The sequence below is a fragment of the Rutilus rutilus genome (genome assembly GCF_951802725.1).
Source record: "Rutilus rutilus genome assembly, chromosome: 20".
Classification (NCBI taxonomy): Eukaryota; Metazoa; Chordata; class Actinopteri; order Cypriniformes; family Leuciscidae; genus Rutilus; species Rutilus rutilus.
The window spans coordinates 326,947-347,500 of NC_140225.1; the positions used below are offsets into that span (position 1 = coordinate 326,947).

At 47.9% G+C, this 20,554-nt stretch overlaps 3 protein-coding genes across 8 annotated transcripts in view; 2 read left to right on the forward strand and 1 right to left on the reverse strand.

Annotated features, from left to right (window-relative positions):
* Positions 1-3,389, forward strand: part of LOC311279344 (phosphofurin acidic cluster sorting protein 2) — a 43,840-nt gene extending 40,451 nt beyond the window's left edge. Inside the window, exons 23-24 of one of the 2 annotated variants that reach the window (XM_084390767.1) lie at positions 83-196; positions 1,036-3,389. In XM_084390767.1, the coding sequence (XP_084246893.1) occupies positions 83-196; positions 1,036-1,151 (230 nt within the window). In that variant the 3' untranslated portion in view covers positions 1,152-3,389. The remainder of the gene's footprint in view (positions 1-82; positions 197-1,035) is intronic. The other variant, XM_084390766.1, reaches the window with a different exon arrangement.
* mrpl2 (mitochondrial ribosomal protein L2) lies at positions 3,381-10,080 on the reverse strand. The gene is made up of 7 exons (XM_084390769.1): positions 9,782-10,080; positions 8,489-8,561; positions 8,250-8,406; positions 7,966-8,107; positions 5,279-5,505; positions 5,135-5,208; positions 3,381-4,734 (listed from the first exon to the last, which is right to left on the reverse strand). Exons 2-7 carry the CDS (start codon positions 8,552-8,554, stop codon positions 4,537-4,539), a joined length of 864 nt encoding a protein of 287 aa, XP_084246895.1. The 5' UTR covers positions 8,555-8,561; positions 9,782-10,080; the 3' UTR covers positions 3,381-4,536.
* Positions 10,081-10,293: 213 nt separating this feature from the next.
* The window catches only part of klc1b (kinesin light chain 1b), a 32,740-nt gene continuing 22,479 nt past the window's right edge, over positions 10,294-20,554 (forward strand). For all 5 annotated transcript variants that reach the window (XM_084391823.1, XM_084391825.1, XM_084391826.1 and 2 more), the window contains exons 1-6: positions 10,294-10,379; positions 14,640-14,896; positions 16,241-16,471; positions 19,358-19,436; positions 19,895-20,123; positions 20,236-20,323. In XM_084391823.1, coding sequence (XP_084247949.1) covers positions 14,648-14,896; positions 16,241-16,471; positions 19,358-19,436; positions 19,895-20,123; positions 20,236-20,323 — 876 coding nt within the window. In that variant the 5' untranslated portion in view covers positions 10,294-10,379; positions 14,640-14,647. The remainder of the gene's footprint in view (positions 10,380-14,639; positions 14,897-16,240; positions 16,472-19,357; positions 19,437-19,894; positions 20,124-20,235; positions 20,324-20,554) is intronic.

Here is a 20,554-nt window from a genome sequence, read left to right on the forward strand (position 1 = left end):
TGATCCACACACACACACACACACCGTTTCTCTCAGGTTCTGTCCATCAGGGTCAGTGTGTGTTTTCTTGCGTGTGTTGCAGTGATTTTCCTCAGTAAGAAGCTGAAGGAGAAGGATGTGGATTCTAAGAGTCAGGTGATCGACGGCATCAGCCGGCTCATCTGTACGGCCAAACACCAGCACACCATGCTCAGAGGTGCCGCTTCACACACACACACACACACACACACACACACACACACCAGCACACCATGCTCAGAGGTGCCGCTTCACACACACACACACACACACACACACACACACACCAGCACACCATGCTCAGAGGTGCCGCTTCACACACACACACACACACACACACACACACACACCAGCACACCATGCTCAGAGGTGCCGCTTCACACACACACACACACACACACACACACACCAGCACACCATGCTCAGAGGTGCCGCTTCACACACACACACACACACACACACACACACACACACACACACACCAGCACACCATGCTCAGAGGTGCCGCTTCACACACACACACACACACACACACACCAGCACACTATGCTCAGAGGTGCCGCTTCACACACACACACACACACACACACACACACACCAGCACACTATGCTCAGAGGTGCCGCTTCACACACACACACACACACACACACACACACCAGCACACCATGCTCAGAGGTGCCGCTTCACACACACACACACACACACACACACACACACACACACACACACCAGCACACCATGCTCAGAGGTGCCGCTTCACACACACACACACACACACACACACACACACACACCAGCACACTATGCTCAGAGGTGCCGCTTCACACACACACACACACACACACACACACACACACACACACCAGCACACACACACACACACACACACACACACACACGCACACCATGCTCAGAGGTGCCGCTTCACACACACACACACACACACACACACACACACACACACACACACACGTGTGAGTTGAAGGTCAGTGACAGTGAATGTGTGTGTGTTTCAGTCTCGATCGACGGCGTGGAGTGGAACGATGTGAAGTTCTTCCAGCTGGCCGCCCAGTGGCCGACTCACGTCAAGCACTTCCCCGTCGGTGTGTTCGGCTACAGCAAACCCATGTGACGTCCTGCAGGCGTGTGTGTGAGTGTGTGTGAGTGTGTGTGCTGAAGGAGGAAAGCCACCGCGACGTTCAGTGACGAGTTTCCCATGGAAACCGGACTGTCTTCAGCTCACTTCTATCGTGTGTGTGTGTGTGTGTGTGTGTGTGTGTTCAGCTGTTTCTGACTCTATATAAACAGCACTAGTGATATTTTATATGAATATATATATTTTTAGGTCATGACGAACTGTACGGTGACGGCAAACGTCAAGCACTTTCTGTTGTTTTTTGCTACTTTATCATTTCTGTGAAATCCTGTGTAGAATGTTGCATGATGGGACGGATCCTGAGCACGTGTGTGTGTCGAGAGGTCGCGTTGAGGTGTTTTGCTGTGAATTTAAATGGATGTTTTTTTACCCCAAATGTAAAAGCTGTTTTGTGTCTTTGTGATATTTTGTAGTTACACGATGAATCTGAAACGCTAAACTGAACCTGCCTTTTCAAAGCACACACACTCCGGCCAGACGAAGAGTTCCTGGCACTGATACCTCTGTGATGTGTGTAAGTGTTTGAAGAGCGTTAGCATGACTGTCACATGACACACACCGAGCGTAACGGCCCGTTCACACCAAGTCGAGTCAGCTTTATTATACAGTACAGATTCACCTTGATCTCTACAGAAGAGCCATTATTCAGATCATTATAATGTCGTTAGATCAGTGATATTAGTGAATATTAAGTGGATTTTAAACACAAACTGAGTGAGCCGAGGACGAAAAGCATAACGTTTTACTATTCGCTCTAACTCAGTAAGAATCACAACTATAATGATAACGACACAGAAGAACGATCACTTTCAGGGTGATTTTATTCCAGCGGATGAACCATAAAAACACTGACAGCCAATCAGAATCCTGCATCAAGAACTCGAGCATGTAAAGTGGCAGACGACACACTGCAGCGCGTATGATCAACAGAAGGATTTCATCTAATATAGTTATCGTTCTTGGTGTGAACGTGGACCATTACAGATATGCTTCTGTTGTCCGTCGTACAGCACACACACACTCGTGTGTGACCAGTGTAACCAGTGAAGCTGTGGTCATGTGATCATGGACGTCAGTCATAGTAAACTGCACATTAGTCTGACGTGAAGGAAAGCCAGTGTAATTTTGACAAGCCATATTTTGCAGTTTCATAACAGCACAAGCTGCAGACGCTCACATCTCTGTCCTGTTCATGAGTGACAGGAACGAACTGAGGCATCATGGGAGATTGAGTGTCTGTGCTTCAGTCTGAACCTTTTTCAACACTGGGTTTTAGTATTAAATCAGTTTTCTTCAGTCCTTCACTCAGTTTAGCAGCAGCTGATCTGACAACCGTTCGCATTCATTACATGCTGAACTAATCAGTGTGTTCATCTGGACTGTTTGAATTGGTGTGTGTGTTGAATGTCTAATGGTGTGTGTTGGATGTTTAATGGTGTGTGTTGGATGTTTAATGGTGCTTCTCATGTGATTGTTTCGATGGCGACCCTCATTTAGTCATTTTTGCTGATGAATGTATTGAGATGCTTTAGTACCTTCTGTTTTTACTCCCAGAATGACCACTTAAAATACCAAAAGACTCCGGTTCATGAAAGCTGCTTCATCAACAGCAGATCCACACGCAGTATTTGCACTTTTACTACGGTAAACTGAGTTCTGGAGATATGAACACTTTGATTTAAAGTCCCTCCCAAACCTGAAACACTTGCTTTCTTCTATGGAACAAAGCCTCAGAGTTTATTTGTCCATATAATGAAAGTCAATGGGGTCCAATGTTGTTTGGTTCCCAACGCTCTTCGAAATATCATCTTTTGAGTGTCACAGGAGAGGTTTGGGTAAATAATGACAGAATGGTGAATTATAGCTTTAAGAACCACTAAGAGCTCTTTCCACCGGTGCGTTTACATCATTTCCTGAAGGGATTCTGTGTACGTCTGTTAGACGGGAGTGACCTGAACTCTTCTCAAAGTCTCATATTAAACGCATGTCTCCATAACTCCACAGCACATTAATGACGACTGCGTTTCGTACAGTATTTGTGACGCTGAGCGCAGCACTTTTGCACAAGACCTCATTTTTACACATGATAGACTTTTGAAAACACGATTTTACCGTTGCATGTTTTACATTTGGATTATGAAATGTCATTTTATATAACGCTGCTGCTTTCCATGCTTACACATGCAGTTGTGTTTAATAAAGGGTTTTTAACCGCACAAGATGTTTTGTGTGTGTGTGTTTGTGAACAGACGTGATAAAGGCGTGTTGTGTGTGTGTGAACAGATGTGACCCGTGACACAGGCGTGTTGTGTGTGTGAACAGACGTGACCCGTAACACAGGTGTGTTGTGTGTGTGAACAGACGTGATAAAGGCGTGTTGTGTGTGTGTGTGTGTGAGTGAACAGACGTGACCCGTGACACAGGCGTGTTGTGTGTGAACAGACGTGACCCGTGACACAGGCGTGTTGTGTGTGTGTGTGTGTGTGTGAACAGATGTGACCCATGACACAGGCGTGTTGTGTGTGAACAGACGTGACCCGTGACACAGGCGTGTTGTGTGTGTGTGTGAGTGAACAGACGTGACCCGTGACACAGGCGTGTTGTGTGTGAACAGACGTGACCCGTGACACAGGCGTGTTGTGTGTGTGTGTGTGTGTGTGAACAGATGTGACCCATGACACAGGCGTGTTGTGTGTGTGAACAGACGTGACCCGTAACACAGGCGTGTTGTGTGTGAACAGACGTGACCCGTGACACAGGCGTGTTGTGTGTGTGTGTGAGTGAACAGACGTGACCCGTGACACAGGCGTGTTGTGTGTGAACAGACGTGACCCGTGACACAGGCGTGTTGTGTGTGTGTGTGTGTGTGTGAACAGATGTGACCCATGACACAGGCGTGTTGTGTGTGTGAACAGACGTGACCCGTAACACAGGCGTGTTGTGTGTGTGTGTGTGTGTGAACAGACGTGACCCGTGACACAGGCGTGTTGTGTGTGTGTGTGTGTGTGAACAGATGTGACCCATGACACAGGCGTGTTGTGTGTGTGAACAGATGTGACCCGTGACACAGGCATGTTGTGTGTGTGTGTGTGTGTGAGAACAGACGTGACCCGTGACAGGCATGTTGTGTGTGTGTGTGAACAGACGTGACCCGTGACACAGGCATGTTGTGTGTGTGTGTGTGTGTGTGTGTGTGTGTGTGTGTGTGTGAACAGACGTGACCCGTGACACAGGCATGTTGTGTGTGTGTGTGTGTGTGTGTGAACAGACGTGACCCGTGACACAGGCATGTTGTGTGTGTGTGTGTGTGTGTGTGAACAGACGTGACCCGTGACACAGGCGTGTTATTGCGAGGCTCAGTTTATTGCGCGGGTGTGACGAAGCTCTTGATGGGCGGCAGACGTTTGATCTTGCGACCCGCCCAGCCGCCCTTCCTCTGCCAGCGGCCGCTCGAGGGCCGGATGCCCAGCCAGCGGTTTCGACCCGCCTTCCCGATGATGCGCTTGTTGTGGTCCACGTTAGACACTCGGCCCACTGTAGCCACACACGTCTCCAACACCTGAGAGAGCACACGCTTTACACAATATCTGGAGCATTCACACTCCACTTACACTGACCACAAACAAACTCTAGATAAAGTCTGAACAGAAAGTTTGAAGTAGTTTATTTTCTTTTATCACTCCATAAATCTGAAAATACTGTCAACAAATAATTTTCACTGTTTGTAGAAGTAAAATGTTGTATAATGATATATGAACAATAGATTTGGTGTGCTGCTGAAATGGAGATTGAGATTTAAATCTACAGATGCTAATAGATCAAAAGCACTGAAATAAACACTTAAATGTGTATTTTGGAGGTTTACTCCTTTACTAGCCGGAGAGCATATAGAGCTCAATGAAAAAACTGGTTTTAGAAAACCTTAAATCTGTGACAGGAAGTTGCGAGTCTTTCCTCACCTGAATCTGGTGTTTGGACGGCAGCTGAACGATGGCTGTGCCGTTGACCTTCCTCAGCAACACTCCACAGGTTCCTGCACATGGGAGAGTCAGTCAGGAACAACTCACTGAGAGTGTGTGTGTCGTGCGGTGTGTGTGTCGGACCTGCGGCGCGGATGTACTGCGCTCCCTTCCCGGGGAGCAGCTCCAGGTTGTTGATGAGTGTGCCGATGGGAAGAGCTCCGAGCGGATGGGAGTCTCCCTCTTTGGCCAGAACCGCCATGCGTCCAATGGTACTGGACGACCGGATCACGTCTCCCGCCTCCATGGTCTCTGTGGCGATGATCCAGCGCTTGCGGCTGCCGCCGGCGACCAGCGCAATGTCAGCTGATCTGTGTACACAAGGACACGTATGAAGAGGGGAGAGGACATGTGAAGAGGGGAGAGGACATGTGAGGACGGACAAGGACACGAGGACGAGCGTGGCGAGGACATGTGAGGAAGGGCAATGACACGAGGACGAGCGTGGCGAGGACACGTGGACGAGGGTGAGGGCGAGCGTGAGGAGGGGCGAGCGTGAGGAGGGGCGAGGACGAGCGTGAGGAGGGGCGAGGATGAGGACGAGCGTGAGGAGGGGCGAGGATGAGGACGAGCGTGAGGAGGGGCGAGGACGAGCGTGAGGAGGGGCGAGGACGAGCGTGAGGAGGGGCGAGGACGAGCGTGAGGAGGGGCGAGGGCGAGGGCGAGCGTGAGGAGGGGCGAGGGAGAGCGTGAGGGCGAGCGTGAGGGGCGAGGGCGAGCGTGAGGAGGGGCGAGCGTGAGGAGGGGCGAGCGTGAGGAGGGGCGAGGGCGAGCGTGAGGAGGGGCGAGGACACGAGGACGAGCGTGAGGGGCAAGGACACGAGGACGAGCGTGAGGAGGGACGAGGACGAGCGTGAGGAGGGGCGAGGACACGAGGACGAGCGTGAGGAGGGGCGAGGGGTGAGGAGGGGCGAGGGGTGAGGAGGGGCGAGGGGTGAGGAGGGGCGAGGGGTGAGGAGGGGTGAGGAGGGGCGAGGGGTGAGGAGGGGTGAGGAGGGGTGAGGAGGGGTGAGGAGGGGTGAGGAGGGGTGAGGAGGGGCGAGGGCACGAGGACGAGCGTGAGGAGGGGCGAGGGCACGAGGACGAGCGTGAGGAGGGGCGAGGACACGAGGACGAGCGTGAGGAGGGGCGAGGACACGAGGACGAGCGTGAGGAGGGACGAGGACGAGCGTGAGGAGGGACGAGGACGAGCGTGAGGAGGGACGAGGACGAGCGTGAGGAGGGGCGAGGACGAGCGTGAGGAGGGGCGAGGACGAGGACGAGCGTGAGGAGGGGCGAGGACGAGGACGAGCGTGAGGAGGGGCGAGCGTGAGGAGGGGCGAGCGTGAGGAGGGGCGAGCGTGAGGAGGGGCGAGCGTGAGGAGGGGCGAGGGCGAGTGTGAGGAGGGGCGAGCGTGAGGAGGGGCGAGGGCGAGTGTGAGGCGAGGGCGAGCGTGAGGAGGGGCGAGGGCGAGCGTGAGGAGGGACGAGGACGAGCGTGAGGAGGGACGAGGACGAGCGTGAGGAGGGGCGAGGACGAGCGTGAGGAGGGGCGAGGACGAGGACGAGCGTGAGGAGGGGCGAGGACGAGGACGAGCGTGAGGAGGGGCGAGCGTGAGGAGGGGCGAGCGTGAGGAGGGGCGAGCGTGAGGAGGGGCGAGGGCGAGTGTGAGGAGGGGCGAGCGTGAGGAGGGGCGAGGGCGAGTGTGAGGCGAGGGCGAGCGTGAGGAGGGGCGAGGGCGAGCGTGAGGAGGGGCGAGCGTGAGGAGGGGCGAGCGTGAGGAGGGGCGAGGACACGAGGACGAGCGTGAGGAGGGGCGAGGACACGAGGACGAGCGTGAGGAGGGGCGAGGACACGAGGACGAGCGTGAGGAGGGGCGAGGACACGAGGACGAGCGTGAGGAGGGGCGAGGGGTGAGGACGAGCGTGAGGAGGGGCGAGGGGTGAGGACGAGCGTGAGGAGGGGCGAGGGGTGAGGAAGGGCGAGCGTCTGGAGGGGCGAGGGCGAGCGTGAGGAGGGGCGAGGACACAAGGACGAGCGTGAGGAGGGGCGAGGGCGAGCGTGAGGAGGGGCGAGGACACAAGGACGAGCGTGAGGAGGGGCGAGGACACGTGGACGAGCGTGAGGAGGGGCGAGGGGTGAGGACGAGCGTGAGGAGGGGCGAGGGGTGAGGACGAGCGTGAGGAGGGGCGAGGACACGAGGACGAGCGTGAGAAGGGGCGAGGGGTGAGGACGAGCGTGAGGAGGGGCGAGGGGTGAGGACGAGCGTGAGGAGGGGCGAGGGGTGAGGACGAGCGTGAGGAGGGGCGAGGGGTGAGGACGGGCGAGGGGTGAGGACGAGCGTGAGGAGGGGCGAGGGGTGAGGACGAGCGTGAGGAGGGGCGAGGGGTGAGGACGAGCGTGAGGAGGGGCGAGGACACGAGGACGAGCGTGAGAAGGGGCGAGGGGTGAGGACGAGCGTGAGGAGGGGCGAGGGGTGAGGACGAGCGTGAGGAGGGGCGAGGGGTGAGGACGGGGGTGAGGACGAGCGTGAGGAGGGGCGAGGGGTGAGGACGAGCGTGAGGAAGGGTGAGCATGAGGAGGGGCGAGGACACGAGGACGAGCGTGAGGAGGGGCGAGGGGTGAGGACGAGGGTGAGGACGAGCGTGAGGAAGGGTGAGCATGAGGAGGGGCGAGGGGTGAGGACGAGCGTGAGGAAGGGTGAGCATGAGGAGGGGCGAGGACACGAGGACGAGCGTGAGGAGGGGTCATGTGACCGTGAAGAGACACACACACACACTTTCTCACTGACCTGCAGGGGTCGTACCGCACCTCCACCACCTTCTCCACGATGGGCTGGTCCTCGCGGCCCGGCTCATAGCGCAGACGCTGGAAGTCGATCATACGGTAGCGCTGCTTGTGTCCGCCGCCGATACCGTGAGTCACGATCCTCCCTGCAGCACAAACACTGTCAGTGAGTGTGTGTATGTGTATGTGTGTGTGTGTGTGTGTGACGATCCTCCCTGCAGCACAAACACTGTCAGTCAGTGAGTGTGTGTGTGTGTGTGTGTGTGTGTGTGTGTGTGTGTGTGTGACCTGTGTAATCTCGTCCCCCAGTCTTCTTCATGCCGATCGGTCGTACGGTGTATTTCTCTCTCTGTTTCCACAGGCTCCGGTTCTGACACACACACGCGCTCGTCATGAACCCGCGACTTCCGGTCAGAGCTGCGGACACACCGGACACACTCGCGATCTGAGAGACAACACGTGATTAACGATCAGCTGAAGTGATGATGACTGGTAATGTGTGATGAAGAGGAGGATGAAGGTCTGACCTGCGGAGAGACGGCGCGCGACACAGAGAGTGCGCTCAGTGCGCGTGACAGCAGACCGACGCTCATCCTCAGTCTGAACACACACCGCAGAAAGAAGAAAAGCATTAATGCAGATGATGACTAATGAATCAGTCACTGCAGCTCAGATCTAACATGAGCATGATGAGTGCAGTACTGAGAGGATCACTGAACCATGTTAAATCACTGATCACTAGTGTAGTGCTGATAACACACACACACACACACACTCTCTCTCTCTCAATTCAATGTGCTTTATTATCATGACTATATCAGTGAGTATCAATTCACATGTCTATCCTACTGTACTGTACATATAAGGAACATTTGTTGAATGCAGTTTGCCTTTTAGCACTATTGTTTACTTTTCTTGGGTTCAATTCAGTATGTTCTTGCATTCATTACTTGTGTGTGCTTATTTCTTTTCTTTATTTGTGTGCTTATACTAATAAAATATAATTTTTCATTAAAATATAAGTTACAAATTAACTTTTTTTAAATTAATCATTTGAAAAATCTAGTGTTTGATCATGTCCAAATATTTATTAAAATGCAAAACCTTAAAATAAGTAAGCTGTTATGACCTGCAATTCTCTTTAGAGTAACTAGCAGAACATGTGTATTATAGCGCCACACGGACACCTAGTGGACAAACAGCGGCATTACAAATGGAAATTATTATTTTTCTGGCCACAAAATGACTAATTTTCCTAATTTAAAACCCTTTTCTCCATTTTAACCTTAAATACTACACTAATTGTAATATAAATAATAATAAAAAAAGTCATTAATGGACCATAATTATTGCACAAATAGTATTTAGATCTCCTCAACATATTTAATACATATTATTGAACTAAAATATAGAACATATATTTAATAAAAAAATAGTTAACGTGTATGGCCACATTTGTCCACCAATGAGTATGAGTGTGACCAATAAGTAAGAAATAACTGAGGGTTAAATACAAGAAAAACGTTAACATTAATGTTGCCTCTCCAGATTAAATGATACTGTAAGTGTCTTCGGCGTAATAATCAAGGCACACTGCTGTGTGTGTAAGCATTCAGATTACTGACCGCACTGGTTCTGCTTGGAACTAATCTGACCGTGTGTCGGCGACACTTGTTTTTGATCTTTGTTTCATATTTTATATTCTCATATGTGAGATTTGCTGAAAGCGTGTGAGAGTTGGCAACCCTGTAATAATATACATACACAAAAATACAATCTCTCTCTCTCTCTAGCAGACAGAAGCACATGCGATCACTCACCGCGACCTACAGATCCACTCACTCAAAACATGAATATAATAATATTAATAATCCACACTCGCTGTCCTTCAGCTCGCGGCGTCGCGCATAACTCGCGTCACAGTCTCTTTCTTCTGCGCGTTCTCGCCAGCGGGCACTGCGCGCGCCACCGCCACCTGCTGTTCACTGAGAGGAACACCTAATACAACACACATAGTTATTTTGTATACGTATGTTATATTGTTGATGCTTATAATTATTGTTTTCCTGTAACAAATGGTTCTTATAGTAATTAATAATGCGGAGGAAACCGCTGAGGTGAATATTATTTGCTGAAGGTGGTTTGTTGACAGAAGTTGAAAGCCACGCCCACCTGAGACCAGAAGGCCACGCCCACATGAGAACAGAAGGCCACGCCCACATACGAAAAGAAAGCCACGCCCACATGAGAACAGAAAGCCGCGGCTCTGGCCGCGCCCACCTGAGAACCCCGCCTGAGGAGTGACGTCATTTCTAGCGACGCGTCCGTGATTGTGCGCATGCGCAGTGTGACATCCACAGTGGACATCTTGGATTTAAAGCGACTCCGAACGAATCCGGACAAAAGCAACGATTTCAGGTGTGAGATCTCTCTCTCTAAAGCGCGTTCACGGTGATGTGTGTTATATGAGTGTGTGTGTGAGCCGCTCGAGATGTGTGTTTATTGATGAAGCGCGTTTCGCGGTGTGTGAGAGATGAAACAGCCGCTGAGGTGTGTGTGTGTGTGTGTGTGTGTGTGAGAGTGACTGAATAGTGTTCTGGATCCTCACACACTCGATACACACTAGTGTGCTGTCTATAGAGTCTGGGCGAACAAATGCTGCCCGCTGTCGATGCCATCTGGACTGGCAGACTATATAATAATGTGGTGTGTGTGTGTGTGTGTGTGTGTGTGTGTGTGTGTATGTGAGAGGGTGAGTATTTATGATCAGATTTTATATATATATATATATATATATATATATATATATATGTATATGATTGATTGATTGATTGATTGATTGATTGAGTGATTGATTTGATGGTTCTGCCTTGTGATGTTAATAATCCGCTGCAGAAACAGGAGTGTTCACCACAGATCTGTCTATGATATATAGCCTAACTGTAACTGTAACTGCTAATAGTCCAAAATAAGAATCTGTTCCTCTTTCATTATATTGTACTTTAAGCTCCAGTGTGAACACACTCGTCCTCCTCATGACATCTGAAATCTTTAATATAAATAGTTTGATTGGCTGATAATTTTTGTTTTCTAGGTTTTCAAAGCATAACTCCTCCAACTGTGAGTGTGTGTGTGTGTGTGTGTGAGAGAGAGAGAGAGTGTGTGAGTGAGAGAGAGAGAGTGTGTGTGTGTGTGTGTCAGTCCCCTTTATTTATACAGCGCTTTACAGTATACAGTGTTTCACAGCAGCTTTACAGAGATAACAGGAGAATAATGCAGCAGAGAATAGTGTCAGTCCAGCTGAAGTCAGTTCAGTGATGCTTCATTTCTGCTGTAAAAAAGTTATTAATTTAGTTCATGTTTATATATATATATATATATATAGAGCCGCTGTGGAGAACCGTGATGTCATCGTCCAGCTCAGCTCTCATATAATGATGTAATGCAGGAGATCAATAATATTGTAGAATATTAAGGTAAATGTCCTCGACTGAGCAAGACAAAAGCCGACAGTGGCAAGGAACCAAAACTTGTGTGTGTGAGAGTGTGTGTGTGTGTGTGTGTGTGTGTGTGTGTAAGTTACGGTCAGCTCAGATCTGTGTGTGTTGTTTCTGGTGTGTGTGATACTCGTCTGACCCGTCGCTCCAGTTCTTGTGTGTGTGTTCTTCACAATGTGCTTGTCTGATTTACAGGAGTTCATGTCACTGCATCTCTATATAATATAATAATAATAAACTTTATGTTATAAAGCGCTGGTATATTCCAGGTTTGATGTGATTAAAGGGAATATCAGAGGATTGAGTGTTTCTGCAGTGTAATAATCCTGAGCTCAATGTTCTCACACACACACACACACACACACACACACACACACACACACACACACACACACACACACACACACTCACACTCTGAATCAATGAAACACATGAGGATCAAACTGGAGGGTTTCATGAACGCTTGAGCTCAGGCCGAATGTCATTGATCAGTGTTTTAAACATCAGATTCTCTATAAACCAGGAGAAAATCCTCCCAGTTCGAAACTCATGTTGAGTGTGTGTGTGAGTGTGTGTGTGTGTGTGTGTGTGTGTGTGTGTGTGTGTGTGTGTGTGTGTGTGTGTGTGTGTGTGTGTGAGATTCAGAGCGCTGAGTATATCGTCTCATTATAGACCCTCATGTGTGTGTTTATAGACTGAGATGAGCTGTAGCCTGTAGCGTAACACACACACACACACACACACACACACGCTGTGTATCAGCTGCTCACACTCACACCCGTTCAGATGAAGAACCCTGAGCTTTACAGTTAATATTGTAATATTCAACAACTGCATATTCGCCGGTCTCTGATGTCAAGTGCTTTATTTTGACTGTTTTTTATTTTAAATTATTTCTTTTTAAATTGTATGTAAAAAATATATATTTTTAGTAAGTGTTTTATTTTTATGTTTTTTAGTTAAAATTATGTATTTTTTATATCATATTTTTAGTTAGTGTTTTATTAATATAATTTTTATATGAACTGCTTTTATTTTATTGTAATTTTTTTATGTAAAATTTTTTTATACTATTTTACTTGGATTGTTTTAATTAAAAAATTCTTTATTGTAATTTTACTTCTATGAATCTTTAATAATTTTATTCAGCAGAGAGAGAGAGAATGTGTGTGTGTGTGTGTGTGTGTGTGTGTGTGTGATGAATCTTCAGCTGTCAGTCTGACATCACACACTCTCAAGCTGCATGTGTCAGAAAGGGGCGGGGCATGTGTCATAGAAAGGGGCGGGGCATGTCAGCAAAACTAGCCCATCATAAACAGCCGAAACATGAAGCATGCGTTAGAGTCAAATATCATTTCTGCATAATGTCAAACCTTTAACCCTCTGGAGAAACCACAGCATTTAAAAGTAAAAGCAGCTCAATTCCCCAGGAGAACCGCATGGAGGAGGGGAGCGAATGACTGATGACCTGAGCGGGGTCAGGGGTCAGAGGTCACTGCAGTGGTTGTGTTTGATGTGAATCTGTGGTTCTGGTCGTGTGTGTGTGTGTGTGTGTGTGTGTGTGTGTGTTTCAGCTACATCCTCCCCACCCGTCTGTCAGTCTCTGTGAGGGCGGGGCTGACGATGCTCTCACACACACACGCACACACACACACACACACACACACACACACACACACACACACACTCTCTCTCTCTCTCTCTGCTGTGTTCTGATGGGTGTCGGCCATCGCTCGCTTCAGTCGTGTGTGTTCTTCTGTTTCCTGTGTGTGTCGCTGAGACTGGAGTTGTTTCATCATTGGTGCTGACGGTGAGATCAACACACACACACACACACACACACACTGATGATGTGTTCGGTGTGTGTTATATCTTCCAGGCTGTTTGCGGTGCTCTTCAGTCAGTGTTCTGTGTGTGTTGGTGTCTGTGGTTCAGTTCAGTGTCAGTGTGTGTGAGTGTGTGAGTGTGTGTGCGTGAGTGTGTGTGCGTGAGTGTGTGTGTGTGAGTGTGTGAGACTTTTGTCTCGTTTTCCAGCACAAATATCTAAACATTCTTAAATCAAGATACATTTACTGGAGAAGCAGAATTACTGAAGATATGAAGTCTTGTCTAATGAGAAAGTATATGAGTTTGTGCTTTAAACGAGAACAAAGATCTGCCAGTGGAAAAGAAAAATAATCTAGTTTTCCCTTTTAATTAAGTTTACTTTTCTGACTCCATTAGCAGATATTTGTTCTGGTTTTGATCACAAACTTTACATTTTTCAGTAAACATTTTTGTTGCAGTGCAAGTAAATAAATAAAATTAACTTTCCGTTAATTATCTCTGCATGAACTCAGTTTGTGTTCCTGCACTACAGGAAGAATCATCAGTATTATTAACGTGTGTGTGTGTGTGTGATTGGCTGTCTGGACTCTGCCGCCTCCTCCTGATTGGCCAGTGGTGTTGAAACATCAGTGATGACGACTGTATCTGATATCTTCCTGTGGTTCGTCATGGTAACGATGATCACATCAGTCATGCAGTGTGTCGTACACTAGTTACTGTATCACGCTCCTGACGTGTGTGTGTGTGTGTGTGTGTGTGTGTGTGTGTGTGTGTGGAGCATACGGATGTTATCTAGGGAAATGGCAGTGCCTCAGGCTGTGTGATACGAGCTGTTGTTCCTCTGAAGCTCTCGCCTGGTCTCGCCTCAGTGTCGAGCTGATCTACAGCTGATGATGCGCTGACATTTAGGAAAATGTAAATTCATTTTCAGTTTTGGCTGAAACTGTTTTGGAGGAACGAAATCATTGACAAAAGCGGGGATCCTTAGTGCTTTAGTGCTGATGGTGTGTTTTGACTGTCAGTGTTTATTTCATGATAAAGCTGGAGTGATCATGCTGGGTCAGCAGTACTCAATCTCTCGATGTAATCGATCTGCACTCGGTCTGAGGAACCGGCAGCCGCTCAACACTAAATCTGCTCCTTCCTTTTTATTCATTGTCCTTCCCAGCCTATTAACTCTGTGTTTAGTAGCTGTTTTCATTTCATTTTTTATCACATTTATTAATATATATATATATATATATATATATATATATATATTTTGTGATTCTTTATTTATTAAACATTTTATGTGTCTATATACAACAAAGATCCGCCCACAATCATAAGACACTCTGTGTGCCTGTGTCCTCAGGCCGGATCATGTCTGCGATCCTGTACCCTCGAGATGAGAAGCTGGAGAAGCTGTCGCAGGAGGAGATCATCTCCAACACCAAGCTGGTGATCCAGGGCCTGGAGGCGCTGAAGAACGAGCACAACTCGATCCTGCACAGCCTCCTGGAGACCATCAAGTGCCTGAAGAAGGACGAGGAGGCCAACGTGGTGCACGAGAAGTCCAGCCTGCTGCGCAAGTCTGTGGAGATGATCGAGCTGGGGCTGGGAGAGGCACAGGTGAGGTCGGGGGTCAGGGGTCAGGGGCTGGGAGAGGCACAGGTGAGGTCGGGGGTCAGGGGCTGGGAGAGGCACAGGTGAGGTCAGGGGTCAGGGGCTGGGAGAGGCACAGGTGAGGTCAGGGGTCAGGGGCTGGGAGAGGCACAGGTGAGGTCGGGGGTCAGGGGCTGGGAGAGGCACAGGTGAGGTCGGGGGTCAGGGGCTGGGAGAGGCACAGGTGAGGTCGGGGGTCAGGGGCTGGGAGAGGCACAGGTGAGGGCAGGGGTCAGGGGCTGGGAGAGGCACAGGTGAGGTCGGGGGTCAGGGGCTGGGAGAGGCACAGGTGAGAGAAGGGGCCAAGCGTTTCATTCACTCACTCTTAAAGGAGTAGTTCACTTCAGAATTAAAATTTCCTGATAATGTACTCTCCCCACGTCATCCAAGATGTTCGTGTCTTTCTTTCTTCACTCGAAAAGATTTCCTCCATATAGTGTCTTCAATGGGGTCCAACGGGTCGAAGGTCCAGATGTGAGTTTCAGTGCAGCTTCAAAGTCTCGACACGATCCAGCCGAGGAATAAGAGTCTGATCTAGACAAACCAGTGGACATTTTACAACAATATAAACATTTATATACTTTTAACCACTAATGCTGGTCTTGCACTCGCTGTGATGAGACACACATTACGTAATCAGGTTGAAAGGTCAAGCGTGACGTAGGCGTAAGAACAGATCTAGTGTTTACAAAGTGAACGTGCAAAGACTGAGTCAAACGCCATTTACAAAAAACTAAATAAAAGATAAAACAACGATGTCGGACGATTCTGAAGCTGGAGGAGAAAATGAGCTTTTCGCCCTGCTCTACATTTCCGTCTACATCAGATTACCGCCACCTTTCAACCTGATTACGTAATGCGTGAAGTCGTGGACGTGCAAGACCAGCATTTGTGGTTAAAAGTATATAAATGTTTATATTGTTCTAAAATGTCCGCTGGTTTGTCTAGATCAGACTCTTATTCCTCGGCTGGATCGTGTCGAGACTTTGAAGCTGCACTGAAACTCACATCTGGACCTTCGACCCGTTGGACCCCATTGAAGACACTATATGGAGGAAATCTTTCGAGTGAAGAAAGAAAGACACGAACATCTTGGATGACGTGGGGAGAGTACATTATCAGGAAATTTTAATTCTGAAGTGAACGACTCCTTTAAGGCCCCGATGGTTTCAGAATCACAGCTTCAGTTTCTGCTATAAAGCACAGATATGTCACATGAACTGAATCCCGTTTCATATTGACTTCAGAGAGTGAACCAGTGTGTGTCCCCAGTGCTTGTTCTGGCTGAATGACGTGTGCTCCTGTGTCCAGGTGATGATGGCTCTGTCGAACCACCTGACCGCGGTGGAGTCCGAGAAGCAGAAGCTGCGAGCTCAGGTGCGCCGGCTCTGCCAGGAGAACCAGTGGCTCCGGGACGAGCTGGCCAACACTCAGCAGAAGCTGCAGAAGAGCGAGCAGAGCGTGGCCCAGCTGGAGGAGGAGAAGAAGCACCTGGAGTTCATGAACCAGCTCAAGAAGTACGACGAGGACGTGTCTCCCTCGGTGAGGTGGTGCATTACTGACGCGCATTACTCAGTCCAGCGATCTGCTCAAATGTGCTAGCCATGTTTCTAGCACTATCAGTAGGAGCTTTCGCACCGGAGGAACTAGGAACTATTTTAGTTATAGGAACTCCTTTTGGAGGAACTAATTTACTCCTACTTCAGAGTCGGTCTAAACCAGCGCTACAGGACCTACAGTGACGGTAGTGTTCACTGATTGGCCGAACACCAGCACCCGCCATTTTTAAAAAGGCTGTGTAAACACACCGATCATAGCCTATATATTTACTCCAGAAACTAACTCTACGAACATGTCAAACAGTGATAGATGGAGCTCTCAACCTTTACGCTGAGGAGAAAATCAAACATAATCATGTTTCTCTCGGTCTCCTCAAAGTTATGTATTTCTGCTCCACAACACTGGACATCAACACACAGCATACGCTGATAACTCTTCATTACGGTCTACTTTCTATGTATAACAGTATCTAATAACGTACTACACAGGACTGTTAGACAGATCGTACACTAATGAACAGGAGAATGCGAGCGCTGTTTGTTTGCTCAGGCTACGGCGTTCTCAGCGCCGTCAAAATAAAAGACTCGACAACAAGCGCGGCTTACGTCACTTCAGAGTTCCTACTAGCGGTGCGAACGCAACCAGGAAAACGAAACCAGCCTGGTGGCTAGAGATCCTAGAACCACCGGTGCGAAGCCCTCAGTATTACAGTAGAGTGTGTGAGTGTCTGTGCGAATGATTCCTCAGATCGAGTGTTTCGTGCGGTCGGACGTCAGATCTGCTCTCCAGAAACCCCTGAGATCTGCATTCTCACGCTGGGAAACTCTTCAGCCCGTTGTGCATCAATTAAAAAAAGTTACACACAGTGTCAAAAAACTGTCATCAACATTTGAAGCTTGGGAGCGCAGACTTAAGTTTCCTCATTTTAAAGAAACCATTGGCAGATTATTGTTGAAGTAAAACAAGTTAAAAAAGTAAAACAAACAAAAAGGTTATATAGGTTTAAGTTTATGAAAATGATTTATGAACATTATTTTATATAAAATGTATATTTTATGAAACGTGTTGGACTCTAAAACTGCTAGAAAATCAAAGCCATAAATCTAAACAAGTTGTGTTCCAAATCTGAGGTTGATATCTGAGATATGAAAACATGAGCTTTCAGTGAGAGTTAGTTTGGGCGCTATTATTACACACACAATTCTTTTTATTATTATTATTACACGCATACAAACCTTACTATGACATTCATACCAACACACACACACACACACACACACACAATTATCGCTGCATAATGTCTCTGATTGGCTCTATAATACGCAGAAGCAGAAAAAAGGAATAAAGCGAGTATGTGCTTTATGGGCCAAACCGGAGAAAATGGCACATCTGGTAAAACATTTTAATGTTTTAATGTTGAAGCCTTGCCAACAGAATGAAAGCCTCTTAACAAATACTGCATCATATTATAGTTAAATGGCCCTGAGATTAAATATTGCAGTTTTAATGGGGACATTTTTGTCCTTAAGGTCATGAGAGGAACTATTTTGTGTTACTGATGTAAAATAGATTTCTTAAACGTACAGTATGTAATTTCTTCCGCCGCTAGGGGTCGCTAACCTCTTACAATAACAAAGGCGTAGTTTGATGACGTAACATTTGCTAAGAATTCTGGATCTTGTCGTCAACGTCAAGCCGACCGATCTAATAATGTTATGGATGAGTGAATACATGGATGCTTTTATCATGACTGTGATATGAAGCAGTTCGGGATTGCTAAGAGACAGCTAGCAGCTCGTCCCGCGGATATAAAAGGAATATGGACATTTCATTCTACCGAACTACACGTGCAGAATTACTACTCACAGGTCCGTTTATTAGACAAATTAAGCTTGTGAGGGAACCCAGCGCTGTTTCACTTGCTCTAACATTACACTAGCACACTAACCTGCATTTAAATGTGTTGAAATTTGTGTGTTAGTTTGTCTGTATGAGACTAGCAGTAAGCTAGATCAACATTAGAACAACATACAGATCATATTCTAACATTTTATCATTGTTGAACTATATAACATTGATTAGTTTAATGTAAATGTGCTCACATTCACAGGAGTGGTCGAAGTCTCGGCATCTCGAAAACACCGCGCTGATATTGATTCTCGTTTTAGTTCTCCTTATTTATCCAAAGTCTGCTTGCCATGGTCCATAATGTTTGAATGAAACAACAACAGCGTGCAGATAGACATTACCAACTACACAGTTGTCTGCGTCTGTCGCCTTGGTTACTATCAGAGGGCTCTGGTTGCTATGGCAGTACGAGCGGAAACCAGGGAGAACGCGGATATGACGACATTGACGGCGACAAAACGGAAATAAAGAAATGGGTCTTCGAATTAAATTACAAATTTCTCCTGGTTTGAAAGTTGTTGGAGACAGTCGGGATAATGTAAGTACACAACTAAAAAATATATAACATAGATATAGTGATTTTTGCTATTTTTAAAGCAAAAAAGTTACATATTGTGCCTTTAAAGGAAATGGGGGTGAAATAATACAGTTCCAATAAAAATACACACCTGTGCCAATATTTATGGGTTTGGCATTAACACAGGCAGAGACAGACATGTCCATAAGGTCACACAAGGGTTAAACGCTGCAAGACGAGAGAGGCCGAGAACTGGCTCCTGTAATAATCACTGTAACCAGTGTCGCATTTAATGCTGAACTATACTCACCAATCAAGTTACTGGGAATGTCAACATTTACTTTGAAAATAAAAAGTTGCATTTGTTAATATTACTTAATAAACTATGAATAGCAACAAAAAAAAGCAGCATTTTTATCAGTAACTGGATCTGCTGTGTGCAGGAGGAGAAGGACGGAGAGCCGCCCAAGGACTCTCTGGATGACCTCTTCCCCAACGACGAGGAGGAACACACTCAAGGAAGTACGTGAACCCTCACACACACACACACGCTCGTGAACCGTCACATTAACCCTGAGTGAAGCTCTTCTGATTCCTGGTTGTGGCTGTAATAGTGCGCGGGACCACAGGCACAAAACAGTTTTGTAAAATGATATGTGATGAAATAAAAACGATTCCTATATTATTTTACTAAACTGTTTAGCGCATGTGCTCCCGCGCGCACTCTTACAGCCACAACACCGCGATCAGCGGAGGCTGAAACTGCACACATACTTCCTCTCTCGCGTGCTTTTATTCACGATCACTCACAACACAGCAAGCACACAGCACACGGCACACAAACTATATACATGTGTAACCTATGTAGTTCTTCTCAGTCACAAACCCGAACCATTCATTAAACAGTAACCCGAACTGACCCAAAACTCTTGAGTTTTGACCCCTGACCTCTGTAAACCTGTGACCCCTGACCTCTGCAGGTCAGCACCAGCACAACAGCGCGGCGGTAGCGGCGGCTCAGCAGGGCGGCTACGAGATCCCGGCGCGGCTCCGGACCCTCCACAACCTGGTGATCCAGTACGCGTCCCAGGGCCGCTACGAGGTGGCGGTGCCGCTCTGCAAGCAGGCTCTGGAGGACCTGGAGAAGACCTCGGGTCACGACCACCCCGACGTGGCCACCATGCTCAACATCCTGGCGCTGGTGTACAGGTGAGAGACCCGCCGAGAGCCCGCGTCAGAACCGTGTCTGATGACATCATCCTTTGTGTCTGATGACATCATCCTCTGTGTCTGATGACATCATCCTCTGTGTGTGTCTCAGGGACCAGAACAAGTATAAAGAGGCTGCGCACCTGCTGAACGACGCGCTCTCCATCAGAGAGAAGACGCTGGGGAAAGACCATCCCGCTGTGAGTCTCCCGTTACTCCTCTCATACGCCGTCTTCATCTCGGCAGTGTGGAGCGCTGCTGTTAGAGCGCGGAAGCGGTTTCTAGATTCAGTTCAATTCATCTTTATTTGTACAGCGCTTGTCATAACACACATCGTTTCAAAGCAGCTTCACAGAGAGTGCATTTCAGGAATGTACATAGAAAAATACAGTTAGTTAATCATGTATTAATTTAGGGCATAAACATATCAC

Excerpts from the sequence above, each read along its gene's own strand:
- mrpl2 (XM_084390769.1), bottom strand. The coding sequence starts at position 8,554 with ATGAGCGTCGGTCTGCTGTCACGCGCACTGAGCGCACTCTCTGTGTCG. Across the intron at positions 5,506-7,965 it reads GTGCGGTACGACCCCTGCAG|ATCAGCTGACATTGCGCTGG; the intron begins GTCAGTGAGAAA and ends TTGTGTACACAG. Across the intron at positions 4,735-5,134 it reads CGTCCAAACACCAGATTCAG|GTGTTGGAGACGTGTGTGGC; the intron begins GTGAGGAAAGAC and ends GTGCTCTCTCAG.